General features: G+C 38.9%; 1 protein-coding gene across 4 annotated transcripts in view; it reads right to left on the bottom strand.

Moving 5' to 3' along the window:
• The window catches only part of rhobtb1 (Rho related BTB domain containing 1), a 101,335-nt gene that overhangs the window by 38,744 nt on the left and 48,528 nt on the right, over positions 1-14,063 (bottom strand). For all 4 annotated transcript variants that reach the window (XR_013888842.1, XM_080205426.1, XM_080205424.1 and 1 more), the window contains exon 3: positions 13,238-13,341. Coding sequence is in view for 3 of the 4 variants with exons in the window: in XM_080205426.1 (XP_080061552.1) it covers positions 13,238-13,341 (104 nt within the window). In the remaining variant the exon portion in view is untranslated. The remainder of the gene's footprint in view (positions 1-13,237; positions 13,342-14,063) is intronic.

The following is a 14,063-nucleotide window of genomic DNA, read 5'->3' as shown; positions in this document are numbered from 1 at the left end:
GCACCCCTGTGGTTGGCAGAAAGCTGCTGAATTACATTGTGAAGGGGGCAACAGCTGGCTTTGAAGGACAACCTTGAGAAGATCTGGGCTAAAAAAAACGACTCCACCATCTTAGCTGTAGGAGTCTGGGCTGGCTGTTTGATAGTCAACATCAAGGGAATTGGCAAAAATAGTAGAAGTGGGAGGATCCATACAGGTTTCTCAAGAGAAGGCAGCAGATCTGAGCTCCATTGAGACACTGCAATCCCTAGAGTTGAAGCCTCACCATTCCTAGTAATTGGGAGGATAGATTTCTAGGCTGCTGCAACATCCTGGAAATACCTTTGCAGACTAACCCACATTCTTGATAGATGAAGTATGAGCTTGCACAGCAGCAAGCTGACCTTGTGGGAAACGAGTCTGAACTTGAAGTTTAGGGGGGATTTGATAGACAAATTCAAATTCATAAGCAGTCTGCATAATGAAAAACACTGTTCCAATTAGTGAAAGCTAATGGAGAACCAGAGAACATTGATTTAGGGATTTTGGGAAAAAGAAGCAACAGCAACAAGAGGATTTTTTGGCTTGCACAGTGAGTGGTTAGGATGCAAATACACTGCCTGTGTGTGTAGTGGAGATAACAACCTAGAACTGCCATAAATTGGAAGCATCACAATTACAGTTAATTTGAAGGGATTCAGTATTTCAAAAAGGATAATGATTTAAAAAGAAAAAAATACACAGTGCTATGGGGAAGGGGCAGAAACAGAAAGAGTGCAACAAATTGAGTTGCGATTCCAAAGCCAAATGGCCTCTTCCTGTGTTGTATCATTCAATGATTCTCCAACTGAAGCACAGAGCAGCTGCTCATCACAGCAAATCCTGCCTTTACAGTCTACCATATCCTCAAAATTATGGTCAGTCACAATCTCAGCTGAGAGCCAGATAGGGAAATTGAAATGGTTCATGATTATCATTGTTCTCTTGTTGTTTCTCCACTGCCTGTGTTGCATATCTTGTGTAACTGAAAGGAGAAAGACACATGGAGATGGTTGTTCTGCAGGGAAGGAAAGAAAAGGGTGCATCCTTATACAACCTGCAGCTGGTAAATCAGTTGTGGGTATGTGAGATGAAGGGGTAATGAAAAGTATGAGGGAAGATTAGTTGTGAGAATACTGTCATCTTTGACTCAGTTATGGCTTGCCAACATGTCTACAACAGGCGTTATTTTCTCCATGAGGTTAGACTTGCAGGTGTACCTAGCTTCCTCCTATTAGCTCCTGTTATGCTCTACCTTGTCCTGCAAGAGGGAAGGAAATATTTCTGTCAGTGTTGTACAATTCTGTCAATACATCTATGGAGGTTGGATTGTGTCTACTGGATGTGAAGTTTGTAGCAATGCTATATGTGCGAGTGTGAGGCGAAGCACAAGTGTCAGGTATGAGTACTAACTAGCAAAGATTTCCGGTAGGTGAGTGATGGAATGAACTGAGCAGTGTTTGTGGCTAGTGATATAGTTGGTACAAGGCAGTATTTCAAGATGCATTCACTGACCTTAGCTACTTGTGTGATATCACAGATTTTTTTATGCTACTGGTCCCAGGTCCTTGGGGCTTAATTTCTTGTATTGACTAATCCCACTGCCTTCTAAGGTGTCTAAGCAAGAGTACCTTTTTCTGCCTTTCCACAATCTGCACAAGGCCTTGAGTGCAGTATCTAAAGGTCTTAACATCTCTCTCTCCCATTTTGTGACATTATTTCCCAGGTCAAAGTTTTCTTTATTTTTTCTTTTCACCTTGAACATCGATTAACTTGAACAAAAAATAGGAAAGAATGTGCTAAAAGTGACAGTACAACTTAATAGGTTGGTTTGTGTCTCACCTCAGATCTGTGTTCATCACTTGCTTGGACAGAGGTGATGAATATCCCCACTACCTGAAAGCCTGAAGAGTATCAATCTAATTTCCAATGACTACGAGTTCACACAAACGTAACCAACCATAATTCAATACCAATTGCGCAAACTTGTTCAGAAAATCCATTCTGCTGGATAGTGAAGGATTTGTTTTAATCTGCAACGGTGAATGTTTGTTTAACAACCTTGGTAAAAGGCTTTGTTTGGGCAGCATTTTCCCTTGAAATTAATTTTCAGGACTAACTAAAAGTAGAATAGAAAATCTTAAGTAAATCTCCATTGAACGTTAAATCTGTGTCAAACAGATGTGCTACAATTGATACAAAATAACTGGAAAGAAGTGAGTATAAATGAAGGCCCCGTTTATTCTCATGGGCTATTCTGCATAATGAACTACATTTCTGGAATGTCACCACAGAATTCTGATTGAATGCGACATGAGAGAGTTAAATAATGTACGCTGGTGGCAATTGGCATTGTGCATCTGGCCTCTGTTTCCTAGAATGGAACATTCCACCCAACATCAGGGAATATTCTGGCCAAGCACGTAAAGTCATGTGCACACATTTCTGTTACGTCGAGCCCACTGAGAATGATTTAATTGTATGCAAAAATGGAGCTAAACTTAGAAGGTAGAAATTGCATCGAGACTCCTCTAAAATTGTAGAACAGTGAGAGGAAACCTTCTGAGACTTGAAAATATTACTCAAACCCCAAGATGCAATTAATGCTCTCAACGATTCCCAGGGTTTTGTGACTTAATTGTAGACAACGTTTTGAAAAAAAAATCATTCCGTGAGTGGCTGCTCATTATGCATTGAGCTGCAAAAAAGTACATGTTGTACTTAATGAGGTAATTTGGTGGACCGAATTTGCTGACCATAGTTTGAAACGCAAGAATGCTTTACATTACTTTCACAGGTTATCTTCACTGCTTGGCAAGTTAATATGCCTGATTTCTATCTTACACTTGCAATCTACCTAGACAGGCAAGGATGTTGCTTATGCTCTTTTACTTTTGGTGTCAGATAATAGCCAAGATGATCAACAGAACACCTGCAGTGGGAACAGAAAGAATGACTCAATAAAAGAGACAGGATCTGCAAAGAGATGCAATTCCCAGGAGATGATACCTACAATACAAAATTTACAGGCAAAGGATAATCTTCCAGGATAAATCAGGGTGCCATTGTCCCCGAAGGTCAGGGTCTTGTGTCAGGTGATGGCAAACGTTGCCCGCTGGAAGGTCTGCTGCCAAACAGATCTGTTGGCCATGTTCTACCAGTGGCTGTCAGTCACCACTAGACTTTTTTTTTTTAAGACCTCTGGTGCCTTCCCAGGTACTTAGGATATCACAGTCAGTGATCTCATTTCAGAGGGCATTTAAGAGTCAATCACATTGCTGTGTGTCTGGGCTAACATGTAGGCCAGACCAGATAAGAATGGCATATTTCCTTTCCGAAAGGATATTAGTGAACCAGACGGGTTTTTACAATTGACAGTGGTTTCATGCCCACCATTAGACTTTTAATTCCTTTTTTTTTGAATGGAATTGGATTCGAATCTAGGTCCCCAGAGCATTACTCTGGGTCTCTGGATTATTGGTGCAGTGACAATACCACTATACCACCCCTTCCTTACCATCTTTGCAACGTTATTGCTCTCACAGTTCATCCACACTTTTGCTAGTAGATCTGTTGGTGCTGAAGATAAATGGCATTCCTAACGTATAATCCGTTGGCAAATCCAGCAAGCATTCATTTGACTGCTGCGTTTGACGCTCCACAGGATCACAAAGAGTGGCCATTATACAGCCTGTCACGTTTACACCGGCTCTCCAATTGAACAATTAACTTAGTGCTGTTCCTCCACTTTCCTCTTGTAATCTTACAAATTCTTCCTTTCCAGAGAACAGTCTAATTTCCTTTTGAATGCCTCCATTCAATCTGCCCCCATCACACTGTCAGGCAATGCATTCTAAATCTTAACCACTCACTCTTCCTGTCATCGCCATTGCTTCTTTTGCCAATTACTTTAAATCTCTGTCCTTTCGATCCTTTCATAATTGGGAAGTTTCTCCCCATCTATTCTATGCAGATCCCTCATGACTTTGAATACTTCTATTAAATCTCCTCTCAAAGGAAAATGTCCCAACTCCTCCAGTCAATCTTCATAACTGAAGTTCTTCATTGATAGAACCATTCTCATGGTTCTTTTGTGTACTCTGACCAATGCTTTCACATCCTTCCTGAAGTGTGCCAGCCAGAGCTATATGCAATACTCCAGCTAAGGCCCAATAGCATCTTATACAAATTCAACACAACCTCCTTGTCCCTGGACTCTATGCCCCTACAAAGTATGCTTTATTAACCGTTTGCTCAATCATCCTGCCATCTTCATTGAGGAAATACATATGCCCAGGTCCATCTGCTCCTGCAGCCTCTTCAGTATAACACTATTTTTTTATTGTCTCTCCATTCCAATCAAAATTAATCAATGCACATTTCTTTGCATCTGCTGCTAGTCCACCCATTCCATCAACATATCCATCTCCTTTTGAAGTTCTACACTATCCTCCTCGCAATTTACAATGCATCAAAGTTGTGTATCATCTGCAAATTTTGAAATTATATACCAAGGTCTAAGTCATTTATATAAAAGCAGACTACTGTGGATGCTTGAAACGTGCTCAAGATGTGAACTCTGATTCTCTCGCTACAGATGCTACCATATCTGCTGTGTTTTTATTTTATCTAAATCATTTACATTAAAACTCAAACCTTTTTCCAGCACAAAAAAATCCATTAACCACGACCGTTTCCTGTCAGTTTTGTATCCATGTTGCTACCGTTCCTTTTTATTCCATTATTACCATTATATTCAGTGCCTCTGCAACTTCCACTCTCACTTCCCTCAGTATGCTTGGATGCATTCCATCTAGTCCTGGTGTTTTATCTATTTTTAAGTACAGACATCTATCTAATTTCTTCTCCATACCAATTTTAAATGTTTTCAGTGTATTAATTACCTCTTCTTTTGCCATGGCCTGGATAGCATTTGTAAGTGTCTTTATCAAGGAAGAAAAATATTAATTTAATGCCTCAGCTATTCTCCCTGCTCTCATGCAAAAATCCCTTTTTAGTCCATAATTGACCCAATTCCTCCTTTTACTATTTAAGTACCCATAGAAGACTTTGGGATTCCCTATTATGTTACCTCTAGTCTCTACTCATATTTCCTCTCTTTGCTTCTCTTGTTTGCATACTCACATTCCCTATGAACCTTCTACAGTCAATTTGTTTCTCTAATGTATTATTCACCTGACATCTGCCATAAGCACACTTCTTCTCTCCAACCTAATCTCTATTTTTTGTCCTGCTGCGAGTTCCGAATTAGTTTGCCCTAGCTTTCCCTTTTGGGGGAATAGGCCACGATCCTCCCTGCTTAGAAGACAGCCCATTGTTCAGCTACCATTTTTCTGGCCAAACTTTGAATCCAATTTATTTGCCCAAGATCCATTCTTACCTGATTGAAGTTGGCCTTTTCCCCAGTTAAAATTCTTACTGTGGATTGTTATGTACCTTTTTCCTTATTGAACCGAAACCTTATGATACAATGATCCCTTTCCCCTAAACGTTCTCCTACTGATATTTGACAAACTTGGGCTACCTCATTCCCATGACCCAGATCCAGAAATGCCTCCCCTCCTGTCAGACTGGAAACATACTGTAAATGTTTTTCATGCACATAATCTAGGAACTCTTGTCCCCCCTCTGCCGTGTACCACTATTATTCCAGTCTATTCAAACATAATAACTACTCCAGAATTCTTGCACCAATGTAATTCCCCTACAAATCTGTTCCTTTACATTCATTCCACGGTGTATATAATTACAGCTTTTTGTTCCTTTGGAAAAAAGTCTTCTTAACATGGGGCAATAAATGTGTCAGTCATGCAGACCCTTTAAAGTTTCAACAGCTGAGACCCAAGCACTTAAAACTTTTTAACCGTGTATAAATAAGTATCGTGTAATTGATAACAGAGAGTGAAAACAGTCAATCAAGCAATATTTAATCTAGGGCTCAGGTGTTTCAGTACTCTAATTAATGTCTGAGCTCTCTGCCAAGAATGCAAAATAAGGCTTGGCTAAGAGCTCAAAAATCCATTAGACTTTTACTGTTCCATAGTAGAATGATTTTTTGAAAACAAAGTAGAAAGTTACGAATAAAGGAATTTATTGATTTTTTTTTAAAAAATTCTATTGTCAGTGTAGGGTCCATTAGTTTTGTGAAGTCTATAGTAACATGGGGTATGAGGAGCCATGCATGGATGAGTGGAGGGGCATAGCTTGGCATGAGGCAACATGGAGTATGGATGGACAGACATACTTCGCAGGGTGGCATGAGGGGCCATCAGGTTCATTTGGGGACCATAGTTTTGCATCGATGCAACATGGAGAGTTTGGGAGGAGTGAGGGATGGAAGACTGGTTTTCAGCTGTTTTATCAGATTGGACTGATAATGAGCAAATAACATTCATGCCACATAAAAAAGTGGCAGGCAATGACATCTCCAACAAGAGACAATCTAACCATCACCTCTTGACATTCAGCAGCATTACCATCACCAAATTCCCCCACCAACCAACATCCTGGGGTTACCATTGATCAGAAACTCTATTTGCCTGGATGCACTGCAGGAACTCACTAAGCCTCCTCAGACAGCACCTTCCAAATACACAATCGCTACCAACTAGAGGGACGGGGTAGCAGTCTTACAGAAACACCAACACCTGACGTTTCCCTCCAAGTCATGTTGACTTGGAAATATATCATTCCCTCATTGCTGCTGGGTCAAAAATCTTGAAACTCCCACCCTAACATCACTTTGGTTGGTACTCACATGTCATGGACGCCACCAGCTCATCAACTTCTCAAAGAAAATTAGGAAAGGGCAAGAAATGCTAGCCTAGGAAGTGATGCCCAAAACCCTAGAGACTTTTTTTTGAAATTTAATCGTGACAAAGTCGCACAACAGAGAGGTAAGCCTTTTAAACAGCCTGTCTCAGCATCTGGAAGCCCGTGGCTGTCTCTGAACTTTTCCTGAACTCATCCATCCTTGCTCCCCCCTTAATAAAGTTTGTCCTTTCAGGCATCTTCTCCCAAGACAGGGTGGGCAAGCCAGGAATTTCCCCACTCCCATTACCTGCCCTGAGGATCAAAATCCAGGCCTATATCTCGCTGTGCAAATTGTACATTATTATTGTTGATGTAATATACAATATTCAGTATAGGTGCTCGAGGAATACTGAAATGTACATACATAGACATGAAAACAACATGAAGTATTGTTGACTATTGTATCTAGTTCAGTTGTTTTCGTGTCAAAAAAAAGAGGTGCCTGCCATCATTCAGGAAATTGTTATAGCAAGGAAATGGTTATGGGGGATTTTAGGATTGATACAAGCAATTGTATTCAAAGTCAACAGCAACCACTGGCAACTATCAATGTCAGTTATTTTAATAATCAAATCAACATCTACAGTTCCCAGCAGTTTTCTGCTTCTGGACTTCTCATTTCCTGCAGACTTTGGTCACACATTTGGTTAGCTGCAGCTTGGGCACAAATTCACCAATGATATTTTTATCCACCATTTTGGGCAAACATCCAAACTCCTTATACCAGAGGCATATGACTGAATCCTCTTATTTTCTGTTTTCCTCTACAGACTGCAGATTGGGTCCCAGCTTATTTATAGTAAGCAATTCAATTAAAACCTTTCAGGTCAGTAAAAGTCAAATGAGTGTCAAGAAAGTTGTATAAAAGGCTTCAGAGCAACTTGTTGCAAATGAAGCAATAACTTGTGAGGATGTTTTTGTACAATTTTACCTATATGAATACATATGATATATAATTACAGCTGACTTAGAAAGATCTGCAGGAGATTTTGAATCAAGCTTTCTTTTTAAAAAAGTGGCATACTTTCCTAATATAAATACAATACTGCAGATGCTGGAATTTGAAATAAAACAGAAAATGCTGGCAATATTCAATAGGTCAGGCAACATCTGTAGAAAGAGAGGAACAGAATTAAGGGACAAGATTTTAACTCATTCAAAACCCATTTACTGTGTACAGAATTAAAAGCCAAGCAAACAATTTGGATCAATAAATGAAAGGTCAACCTGAAACGTCAACTGTTTCACTCTCTACATATGCTGCCTGACCTGAATATTCAAGAATTTTCTGCTTTTATTTATGTATTTTTTCAGTAGAATTTGATCTCTGAAGGGCTATTTTCAATACTCATTTGATGAAATATACTATATTTTAACTTTTCAGCAAAGAAAACATTACCTTATAAAATGAAGAAAAGTAGTACTGAAGTAGTACAAGTACAGTATGGAACTTTATGTGCTGTTGCAATATCCAAGAGATTGTAAGTTTAAAAAAATATAAATTGTACGCATGTTGTCCACACACACTCTGGGTGCACTTCAGTTTTTGCCCATGATTAGCATCTAAAGCAATTTGATGTAGCACATTTTCACATTAAGCTGCACATTTTTTAAAATCAGAAGCAATACACAACAAAATTAAATATAAATTTCACTCCTGCAGTCAGGAGGAAAAGTCTACACTTATGCAGCGTCATTTACATTCTCAAATTTCGATCGTGCCCTCTCAATGAATGACTCCTAAAGAAAAATTTTATAAAAAATATTTTATACAACTTTTCACACCCTCAGGACATCCCAAGGCACTTTACAGTCAATAAAGTACTATTGAAGCCACGGTTAAGCCAAAGTCACTGTTAAAAAATGGAGCAGCCAGTTTGAACACAGCAACGTTCCACACACAGAGGACCTGTTCGAATGAATCCTGACAAAAAAGGTAATGGACCCGAAATGTTTCTTTCTTCACAGATGCTGACTGACCTGCTCAGCACTTGCAGCATTTTCTGTTTTTGTTTCAGATTTTCAGCATCTGCAATATATAATTTTTGATCTGATGTTTCAGTGATGTTGGATAAAAGATAAATATCGGCCATGACACCTGCAGAATTCCCCTCCACTTCTTCTAATAGTGTCACCCAAGAAAGCAGACAGGTATCACCTGACGTTGAGAACATCGACAGTGCATCATTCTTTCAGTAGTGCACTGGAGCGTTAGCTAGGTTTTGTACTAAAGTGAACCCAGGAATTTCTTTACTGTTACAGGGCAGAATGTAAATGTTAAGCAGCACACCAATGAAACACAGGACTGCTTAATCTCTTTTTTCCAGATTAAATGTTAAACCAAGGTTCCGTCTGTCTTCACAGGTGAGTGTAAAAGATTGCATAGCACTATTACAAGAAAAACAAGAGCATTTTCTGACTGCCTTGGCCAATATTTACCTGTCAACCAATAGATCCATTTATTTACCTCAGTACTGTTTGAGACACTTTGCTGTGCACAACTGAAACACTCCATTAGCTTTATAGAACTTTGGATGTCATTCGATCACGTAAAGCAGTATGGGGTTCTCGCTCTCCTTTCTTCGGAAGTGTTACTTGAGGAATATCTATTGACCAGTACACCAGGAGAAACTCTACTCCACCTGAACAGGCAGGTAGGGCTTTCATTTATCACATCCAAAAACATAAGAACAAAAGAAATAGGAGCAGTAGGCCAACTAGCCCTTCGAGCCTGCCCCGCCATTCAATAAGATCATGGCTGATCTGTCGTGGCTCAGTTCCACTTTCCTGCCTTCTCCCCATAACCCTTAATCCCCTTGCCTATCAAAAACCTATCTACCCGCGACTTAAATATATTTAGCGAGGCAGCCTCCACCACTTCAACGGGCAGAGAATTCCAGAGATTCACCACCCTTTGAGTGAAGAAGTTTCTCCTCAACTCCGTTCTAAACTGCCCCCCCCCCCCCATCTTGAGGCTGTGCCCTCTAGTCCTACTGTCCTTTCTGAGCGGGAAGAGCCTCTCCACCTCTATCCTATCCATCCCATTCATCATCTTATATGTCTCAATGAGATCTCCCCTCATTCTTCTAAACTCTAACAAGTACAAGCCTAGTTTATTCAGCCTCTCCTCATAGCTCAACCCCCTCAGCTCCGGTATCAGCCTAGTAAACCTCCTCTGCACTCCCTCCAAGGCCAAAATATCCTTGCGCAAGTGCGGCGACCAAAACTGCACACAGTACTCCAGCTGCAGCTTCACCAGTGCCCTGTACAGTTGCAGCAAGACCTCCCTACTTTTATATTCAATCCCCCTCGCTATGAAGGCTAGCATCCCATTCGCCTTCTTGACCACCTGCTGCACCTGCAGGCTGGGTTTTGCGACTCACGCACAAGGACCCCGAGGTCCCGCTGCACCGTTGACAGCACTTCTACCCATGCAGAGCTTTCTCAGTGCTGCATTCAAGTGTCAACCTAAATTAATGAAGTCAAGTCTTAGCAGTAAAATTTGATGCATCATATTCTTATCTTGAAGCAAGAGTTACAATTGAACTCATTTGGTGGTAGCTAGCAGTGGGAAAATTATGTGGTTGTTCTTAAATCTGTGGAATCTGTGAAAAAAGTGAATCTGCTTTCATTATCTTATGAGATCATGGCATAATGTGCCCAAAATTTAAAAAATATTTTAAACACAAATGCATAAACATTCAACAAGCCATACAGATCAGGAAAATTCCAGGTTCAATCTTGTTTTGAACAAACTTCAGCTGAGCAGCAGCAAAAAGTGCCTGAGGGAGAGAGTGGGGAAAAACAGGTTGTGTCTAAACAGCTACCTAATCACTCTGATGATTGCAGGATGAGGACCTAATAGGGCTTAGTTGTGATGTTCCCACTCCCATTCCTGAAGGCTAAATAGCTTGTCAACTTTTATTGCAAAAATCAACCCCAGGAATGATCGGCACTCGTGCAAGTTACCAGTGGGTACATGACATCCATGAAGCTACCTATGCAAAAGAATCAATGCCTTGAGGAAGAGAAAAAATGATTGACAAAAAAGTTATTTTTTCTAATATGACAATCTTGGTTAGTAGTTTGGTGAACATAGTAATTAATGAGCAAAAAAGGGTGTGGGGGTGGGAAGCATATTAGATGAAATTAAGAAATGTGTTTGATGCTTCATGTTGGAAAGTAAAGAAAATTTTGTCTCGCACCTCTGGTTTATTGCCACTTGCCCAAACCAGCTCATGACATAGTTATTTTACACCGGCAACAGCTTTAAGGAATAAATTGTCACAAATGCACAATGGTCCATAGCTACCACTCAGACTTAGTTCATTATCCAGTCTTCGGCATTCATGGAATTTTAATAGTGCATTCTGTAGTAACCAATTTAATATTCTTCAGACATACGTGTCCACAAATTCACTTTAGCTACAGCAGACATATACATACAGACGCCCTTCAAAAATGGAGCAAGTCAAATACAAGTAATTGTAAGTCTAGCTCAACTATAAACAATTATTACACTCTATTGAGATGTTCGATGGAAGGAACAAAAGAAATATCAACAGGAACCATCCTATACCACGGTTCTTGTCAGCAAGTAGCATTCTCAACAGATCTGGAGAAGTCACAGTCCTAATGGTTCCACACTCATTTTTTAAAGGGAGATTCCAGGAAGCAGGCTGACAGCAAAGATGGATATAAACAACTAGCAAACAAGATACACATAGTATATAGTCCTTCCATTGACAATCATAAAATAGACATGCTATCTTATTCGTAAGTATTTGGACTGAATTAAAAATTCAATCTACCTTGCATTGATTTAGCACTAACTATTGGCAACTGAGGGTATAATTATTTTGGTTCTTTCAGAACAACTAAACAACTTTGATGAAACAGTATTGTCTTTGCTGTTCTCTCAGAGATGCTGCTTGACTGTTGAGTATTTCTAGCTTTCTGTGTCCATAACCAGACAACACATTCGTTTTTGTTCCATCTCAGCCATACCTTATTTCCACTCCAAACTCTTTTCCCCCCAGTCGCACTGTTCAATGCAACAAAGCCTGCCATGAGAGTAATTTTACCTGTCTGCGTGATGACAAGAAGCTTCACATGTTCAACTTAAAATTGAACATTTGTATAGGTGGCCATCTGATCTGAGATCACAGGCAGTGCTTGCCTAAAATTCTAATTAGTGCAGCCAGTAGACATCATGTGAACTCCTATCTCTCCTCTTTTGCCTAACTGCAGCCACCTAATTTGAAAAATTAACCGTTGCAACGTCAAATCCTTACAATCTCTCCATTTCCTGACAGTTCACATACTATTGTCCTTTGCTTTTTTCACTGTCTCAACTAGATAACTTTTGTATATGAAGCATTTTTTCATCTTTGTCAAGCTGCTTTTCTTTCCAAAAAAGGAATTGCCTCACAGCTATTTTTGTGTTTGTATTTATCAAATGTTCTCCACTCCACTCAAGCATCGTCAAAGGCCTTAAATACCTTCTCATTTAATTCTGCTAGAATTTTTGCCCATAATAGTATGCTCTTTTCCTATTTTCAGATGCTGACTGACTTATCATGCATTTTTTATAATTATTACAGATTTCATACGCTTAAAAAACTGACATCAGCTTAAATATTCTGCTGCACGAAAGTCAGAAACATGCAACAAAAATCACAAACTTTTGTTTTGAAGAGGAACAATGACTTCATGATGGTCAATTATCTTAAATTTTGAAAAACCTCAAGAAAGTATTTTTCAAAGTGCAGTTGTGCAAACTAGGGGAAAATGTATTACAGAATTAATCCCCTTAGTTCAACGCCTTACATTGCAATCCCACAAAAATGTTTACAATCATCAACTAAAATGTTAGGACAGCACTGGCAAGCATAAATGGGTTGGAAATGAAGTTGTATTTCCACCCCAATAAACAATTAGCAAACACATGAAGATAAATCATACATCCTTATAGACAAGTCAAAATCAATTTTTTCTTGACAGGGAGAAAGAACATTAAGCAACTCACAAATTTTTATAAAGGCTAATAGTTTGTAGGATTAGAAGATCTAACAATTATCTGCTGATTGCCAACATTTTATATTAATTTCTGCAGCAGCTTGTATAACGGTTGATCTTAAAATCTCATTTTGTAATATGCAGCTCTGTATTTCATTATAAAATTTACTAAACCTTAACATAAAAATTCAAAGTTTTTAATATTGGCACAGCAGACCATTTATACAATATTCATCTTGCACTTGAGGATTTATCAAACTCATTTTCCATAAGATTCTAATGGATTTTTAATGCAAGATTGAAAAACACATACAAAAACACACTGTGTGCATATGTGGTTTTTCCTTCCCATTTGTGTTTTGTTTACCTGCCATATGCAAAACGCCTGTCCTTATGGTGGTCACCAAACGTATCCCATAGCCTGAGTGATATGCTAACTTCATCTACAACATCACGGGAACGTTCAAGCACCTAAACATAACCAACATTTAATGTAATCAATGGAAACAATAAGTTCACTTATGTAATTTTCCCTACCAAACTTTACAGCATCGCATTAATGGTCACCAAGAGGGAGTTATTCAAACATATCACCCGCATTTCACAAAATCACAAGGGACATAATTACAATGCTACAGTTGTAACTGAGCAAAGAAAACAGGATTCATTAGCTTGAGGTTAAAATGTACTGCTTGATTACTCCAGTTTGCATATCTTTTAAAAACTGTGGAACCAAACATTTATCAAATGCAGGATTAAGAGACATTAGTGAAGTGCCACGTTATTTTCAAATAGCTCATTTAGTTAAATTAACATTTTCAGGGTTCATCATTAAATTTAAAAATGTTCAAATCTTTAAAATATTGAAAAGTATGTTTTTAATTGCCTGCGGATTTTCATTTCCAGTTTCTCAATTTAAACCCAAACCTTAACATCTTCAACTCAAAATGAGTTATACAGTACATAATTTTACAACTGTTTTTTATTAGACTCAGAAATCCATGACTGAGACCAAGATACACAAGAACCATGTTTGAAAAATATGAAATAAATGCCCTAAACAAATTTTGTTTTCTGAATAACAGTCTTGTTTAGTCCTGAGAACTCAAACAAGAACCAAAAATGAATAGCTACACTGGAGTATATTCAAACCGCAATCTTGTGGGACTTTACATATCGTATATCTTTAATAT

Source organism: Carcharhinus amblyrhynchos, chromosome 17, assembly GCF_965287045.1.
Source record: "Carcharhinus amblyrhynchos chromosome 17, sCarAmb.v2.hapA, whole genome shotgun sequence".
Taxonomy (NCBI): Eukaryota; Metazoa; Chordata; class Chondrichthyes; order Carcharhiniformes; family Carcharhinidae; genus Carcharhinus; species Carcharhinus amblyrhynchos.
This window is presented reverse-complemented; position numbering and strand designations above follow the sequence as displayed.